Here is a 6,380-nt window from a genome sequence, read left to right as displayed (position 1 = left end):
CTTACATATACAGTGAACCCTCGTTTAGCACGGTTAATCGGTTCTAGACCCTACCATGATAAATGAAATTCCGCGAAGTAGGATTCCTTATTTGTAAATCAAATATTTTCGTAGTTAGAGCATAGAGGACATGAAAAAACACCCTTTAGTCACCATTACACTCGTATTACCCAATTTATTAAACGAAAAAGGGAAAATACAGTAAAACATTTTGGACGTTACAATTATCATTTATTATTTATTATATTATTTATGGCATCAAGCGTGTACAGTATGAGCCAATCAGTGACAGTAATGACAGAGCATGCGCTGTTATGCAAAAACCGCGATAGAGTGAAGCCGCGGAAGTCGAAGCGTGAAGTGGCGAGGGTTCACTGTAACCCGTAATTATGAACCAGACCCCTTAAAGCCTATTATATTAAAATTTTGAGGTACATACAATATTTCATAATAACAGATGAGTGCTACTTTGTGATGGGCATCAAAACATCATTATTATTGCTATCACTATATTATGTTGAAGATATTTTAGTGTATCTGGACACTTTTTTTAGCACCTGTGAAATGTATTCAGCCTAACCAGAGACCGTGTCTTCATGTCATACAGAGAGCAAACACAGAAGAACAGAACAATATTCATGTTTCGCGCAAGTGCATTCCTTCTGAAGACCATCGGCCACAGCCCATCCTTTAAATAGTGGATATTTTCTATGCCAATTCCTTTGTTGGCTTTCGCAGTGTCCTCTGCAAACATCTTCATGCGAGCAACACTCAGAGCGTGCTGCTTTCCTTCCGCCATTGCTGCAACAACCGTGTCGACTGCAGCAGGGTACAGCTTGGCCCCAGGACACGTTAAGGCTGGACACGTGATACTTGCTCTGCTGAGTCCAGATTTGATGGCTCCTTTACCAACTTGCTGATGTGATAATATAAAGGAATATTTGTGAAGTAACCTTAAGGTTGGATCAAAAGGTCCTTCTCCTTGCCTAAAAATTAACAGCTCTCCATTGACTGTCAGGATTTCCATATGTCCGTGGCATCTTACTGTTTTCACTCGGCCTTTCTTAGGCATGATTTGGTTAAGCCATGGTTCATTACCTGGGAATTGCTCTATCAATTGGTTCTTAATACCCTTAACAACTGAGGCTTTCAACTGGATACAGTTGGACACATCCTCTTTTTCATCAAAGTTCTCGAACATGGTCCAAGGTGAGGGGTGACGGTGGAGAGAAATTGATTTAAGAAGGCCCGACAGGTGCCCTCACAGGAGGAAGGCCGCACGGTGGTCCAGTTATCCCGGCCGGAAAGAGAGCCGGTCCGTGGTGCTGAGACTGACCAATTCCGCCCTGGGACACCGCCTTGGCGCTTTCGCCTTGACCTTTGGGCTAACATTTGCTGTCCGGAGGGGAGTACCTGAAGGGCGGGACTTAAGAATGGTGACAGGCTGACCCCACACCCGTCTCGGTGTCTGCAGCCTCCTCCACTTCCTTCCTGGGCGACGAGAACCAGCGGCCAGACATCCGTCATGTCTGTCCTCAAGATGCACGCCAGAGAGATCTTCGACTCCCGTGGAAATCCCACCGTTCGATCTTTACCCCGCCAAAGGGCTCTTCAGAGCGGCCGTGCCCAGTGGTGCCTCCACTGGGATCTACGAGGCCCTGGAGCTCCGGGACAATGATAAGACCCGGTATCTGGGCCAAGGTGTCTTAAAGGCTGTTGAGCACATCAATAAAACGATTGCGCCTGCCCTGGTTAGCAAGAAGGTGAACGTGACGGAACAGGAAAAGATCGACCAGCTGATGATTGAGATGGGTGGAACTGAGAATAAATCAAAATTTGGTGCAAATGCCATTCTGGGCGTGTCCCTCGCTGTATGCAAGGCCGGGGCTGTTGAGAAGGGAGTCCCCCTGTACCGTCACATTGCTGACTTGGCGGGCAATTCCGAAGTTATCCTGCCAGTTCCTGCTTTCAATGTGATCAACAGCGGCTCCCACGCAGGCAACAAGCTGGCCATGCAGGAGTTCATGATCCTCCCCGTCGGGGCAGCCAACTTCAAGGAGGCCATGCGCATCGGGGCCGAGGTGCACCACAACCTGAAGAGCGTCATCAAGGAGAAGTACGGCAAGGATGCCACCCATGTCGGGGATGAAGGAGGCCCTGGAGCTGCTGAAGAATGCTATTGGGAAAGCTGGTTACACCGACAAGGTGGTGATTGGCATGGACGTAGCTGCCTCCGAGTTCTTCAGGTCTGGGAAATAGGACCTAGACTTCAAGTCTCCTGATGACCCCAGCAGGTGCATCTCACCTGACCAACTGGTGGACCTGTACAAGTCCATCAGGACTACCCAGTGGTGTCTATCAAAGACCCCCTCGACCAGGATGACTGGGACGCTTGGGCCAAGTTCACTGCCAGTTCAGGGATCCAGGTGGTAGGGGATGATCTCACAGTGACCAACCCGAAATGAATCGCCAAGGCCGTGGGCAAGAAGTCGTGCAACTGCCTCCTGCTCAAAGTGAACCAGATCGGCCCCGTGACCAAGTCTCTGCAGACATGCAAGCTGTCCTAGTCCAATGGGTGGGGCGTCATGGTGTCTCATCGTTCTGGGGAGACCGAGGATACTTTCATTGCTGACCTGGTGGCGGGACTCTGCACGGGACAGATCAAGCCTGGTGCACCATGCAGATCTGAGTGCCTGGCCAAGTACAGCCAGATCCTCAGAATTGAAGAGGAGCTGGGCAGCAAGGCCACGTTTGCTGGCCAGAAGTTCAGAAATCCCCTCACCAAGTAAGCTGGGCAGGCAGACCTCTGGTAGTCCCTCCCCTGAGCCTGTCGGTGTTCTCACCGCTTCAGTAGAGCTGCCCCCGCAGCCAAGCCAGACCATCTGGACGCCTGTTGGAAAGCCCAGCTTTGTGATCCTGTGACAGCCCAACGCCTCGCCCTTCTCTCAAGCTTCCCACCAAGTGTCCCAGGGTCATCCCGAGGTGTCAACAGGCAATATCCCCAGTGGTTTTGTTTGCAAAATAAACATCAGTGACCCCTAAAAAAAAAAAAAAGAATTGTGACATAGGACGATTCCTCCCACTTGCATGGGGCTAAAAGTTGAAGGGTCCTTAATGATTTTTTTATGCATAGAAATATACACTACTATATACTAAGATCAATATTTGACTAAATGAAGTGAGCTACGAACCATACCTAACTGTCCTAATTTATGTACAAGTTAGGCTTAAAGACAACTTTAGGAACAGGCTCCTACGTGATCCAGGGACTGGCTGTACAGCAGAATAGAACACCTCCCGGTCTTGTACCTTCATCACAATTATCAGCCTGTTTGAGTTCATCGTTGTGTCTATGAAGGCAGTTCCTCTCACCTAGAGCCTCCTTTACCTTGTCGGCCATATCCTTTGCCAAGTACAATGTTGTCCTTTAGCTAACTGTTCTCTCTTGATGGCATGTCTAAAGCATAACATCGGAAAATGTTCTCTGGTGATCATTCAGAAGGCGTTCAGTTTTTGGATGTAGATTGCCAGGCTTTTCTTCCTCTTCTGTCTTAGTTTAGAAGCTCTGGTAAAATCTGCTCACCAGGAGTGATCCTGCTGGTATTTGGAATACAGGCAGCATAGCCTCCAGCATTATGACATATAAGTCACTGTAGTCCCAGAAGCTGCCCAATGGGTAGTGGGCATATTCAATACTATGTATCAATTGTGCCACTTACTTCTGAAAGGAAGTATGCCCTGAACGGAAGGCAGCAGACCCGTTTTATAGATGAATAAATAGCTCAGGTGTATTACATGACTTATTCAAGGTTATCTAAGCAGTAAGCATTAGAACACGGGCCCTGGTTGCGTAGTGGTTATGCATTACAATCCGCAAGGTTGGCAGTTGGAAATCACCAGTCGCTCTGTGGGACTTCCTCCTCTCTTAAAGAGTCACAGCCTCAGGAATTCACGGAAACCGTTTTAACCAGTCCTACAGGGTCACTATGAGTCAACATTGACTCGATGGCAGCGAGTTTGATTTAGGAGTTTTTTCAGAACACAGATTCCAATGCAGCTGCAAACTCAATACCTTTAGCCGTGTTCTAAGAACTGGTCAAGTTGAGGATGTACACTGGTACAGACAGGAACTGGAAACACAGGGAATCCAGGACAGATGATCCCTTCAGGACCAGTGCTGAGAGTGGCGATACCTGGAGGGTAGGGTGGAAATGGGGAACCGATTACAGGGATCTACATATAACCTCCTCCCTGGGGGACAGACAACAGAAAAGTGGGTGAAGGGAGATGTCGGATAGTGTAAGATATGACAAAATAATAATAATTTACAAATTATCAAGGGTTCATGAGGGATGGGGGAGCAGGAAGGGAGGGAGAAAAATGAGGAGTTGATACCAAGGGCTCAAGTAGAAAGAAAATGTTTTGAAAATGATGATGGCAACAAATGTACAAATGTGCTTGAGACAATGGATGGATGTGATAAGAGTTGTAGGACCCCCAATAAAACAATTAAATAATAATAATAAAAAGAACTGGTCAATTTTTCTAAATGAGCTAGATCTAATTTAAGGGAATGATGGTTGTTTGCCTGTGTGAAAGACCTTTTGGATATTTTCCAGAATTAAGTCTATTGAAGGATAAGCCAATAAATCAAATTTGAAGTTTAAAAGTGCCAGTCAGTGAAATAAAAATGACAACCATTTCCAGAAGTAATCTCTCCTTCCTATGATCTCCTATAGCACACGATGCAATTATAACACTTACTCTGTATGATTGAGCAAGATATTTAATATTGTTCAACTCAGAGCTCTTCATCTGGCAAACCAATAATATCTGCCAATATCGATCAAGTGGAATTCTGTATAAGAAAAACTTGTAAATTGGAATGGTGTCTTAGCTCTTAATAGATTATACACTACTTGAGGGTGATCACTGAGTTATATATTTATCATTCTATGTCCCACAGCATTAAAAAGTATAATAATTTGTTGTATGTCTGTAGCTATTCAGTCAGTTGTATATGAATGAAAGGATGGATGGATGGATGGTGGATGAATGAATGAATGAATGAATGAGTCATCAGGGTTTTCTCCCATTATATTAAGCAACAGCAGGAACATGTAGGCTGGTACAATTTTGTTAGTAATTCCAGTTATTTTGATACTTTTGAGTTCACCTGAACTGTGCCCTGGGTTTTAATTGTAGTACAACACTTTTTGCTTCTGAAAATCATTTTTGTTTATTTTTAGAAAGCTTGCCTGATGCGCAAATGGTTTGGAGAGAGTAGGAATGTGATGTAGTGGGAGCAGCTGGCTTGCTGACGCAACAACACTTGAAGTTCGTGCTGCTTAGCTGTAGGTGCAGCCGAAGTACTTTCCCAGATACTATACAATATTATCAGAACTAGATGGATTTTAATCTGACCATTGGAAAGAAATCTAGTCTTCCAAGTTAAAAGTCTGAAATTAAACAATATAATATGATTTGGCATTGCTATTGTTTGAGTAAGCATATGCACCTACCAAATCTAAGAAATTAGATTATAGATTAACACCTAAAGCCTTCCCTATTTTAAAATGACACCATTCCAAAGTTTTTTATTTGGTGGTGTCTGCTTCATGATGTGTTGCTTGACACCTGGTCATTTGACCTCCCTTTCGAACCATTCTGGATTTGTGCTAGTTTTAAATATTTTTTCTCAACAGAATTTTTTTCCCTCTGGTTTATTTTAATATTGCCGGTGGTCTTTTCTTTCTTTTTATATATTTACTGTTTTGTTTTTTGTATGTTTCCCAATTTGTGAAACATAAAAGGGGTAGATGTGTAGAGACAATAATAGTTATTCCTTTGGACCAGATGGGATTAGCAATGGCCCTTTAGGTTCTGTACTGAACTGCTAACCACAGGGTTGGTGGTTCAAACTTACTAGCTGCTCCTTGGCAGAAAGATGAAGCTGTCTATTCAGGTAAAGATTTACACTCTTGGAAACATGATATAGACAGGGCTGCTGTGCCTCAGAAGCCCCTCAGGGCAGTGTATCACACCTTACATATGATCTCAAGGGGTGATTCAAAGACTGTTCTAATATAGTTTTAAGTGCTTTTACTTGTTATCAGGGAGTCCCTGGGTGGTGCAAATGGTTAAAGCACTCAGCTGCTTAAAGATTAGAGGGCCCTCAGAGGGACACAGTCCTGATAATCTAATTTTTAAAAATGAAATCAGCCATTGGAAACCCTTGACAATCTTTTTTTTTAAAAAAAATATTTTATTAGGGGCTCATACAAGTGTTACCGCAATCCATACACACATCAATTGTGTAAAGCGCATTTGTACATCATTCTCAAAACATTTTCTCTCCACTTAAACCCCTGACATTAGGT

The 6,380-nt window shown here is 44.2% G+C and overlaps 1 protein-coding gene and 1 pseudogene across 1 annotated transcript; one reads left to right on the top strand and one right to left on the bottom strand.

Annotated features, from left to right (window-relative positions):
• Window positions 1–550: 550 nt before the first annotated feature.
• On the bottom strand, window positions 551–1,201 carry LOC101648577 (malignant T-cell-amplified sequence 1-like). The gene has a single exon (XM_004707376.1). It carries the CDS (start codon window positions 1,199–1,201, stop codon window positions 551–553), a length of 651 nt encoding a protein of 216 aa, XP_004707433.1.
• Window positions 1,202–1,525: 324 nt separating this feature from the next.
• LOC101648266 lies at window positions 1,526–2,859 on the top strand (annotated as a pseudogene).
• The last annotated feature ends 3,521 nt before the right edge of the window (window positions 2,860–6,380 follow it).

Source organism: Echinops telfairi, unplaced genomic scaffold (genome assembly GCF_000313985.2).
Source record: "Echinops telfairi isolate 266 unplaced genomic scaffold, ASM31398v2 ScPeMD7_7458;HRSCAF=8496, whole genome shotgun sequence".
Classification (NCBI taxonomy): Eukaryota; Metazoa; Chordata; class Mammalia; order Afrosoricida; family Tenrecidae; genus Echinops; species Echinops telfairi.
Note: the sequence above shows the minus strand (reverse complement) of the source record. Positions and strands in the feature narration are given on the sequence as shown.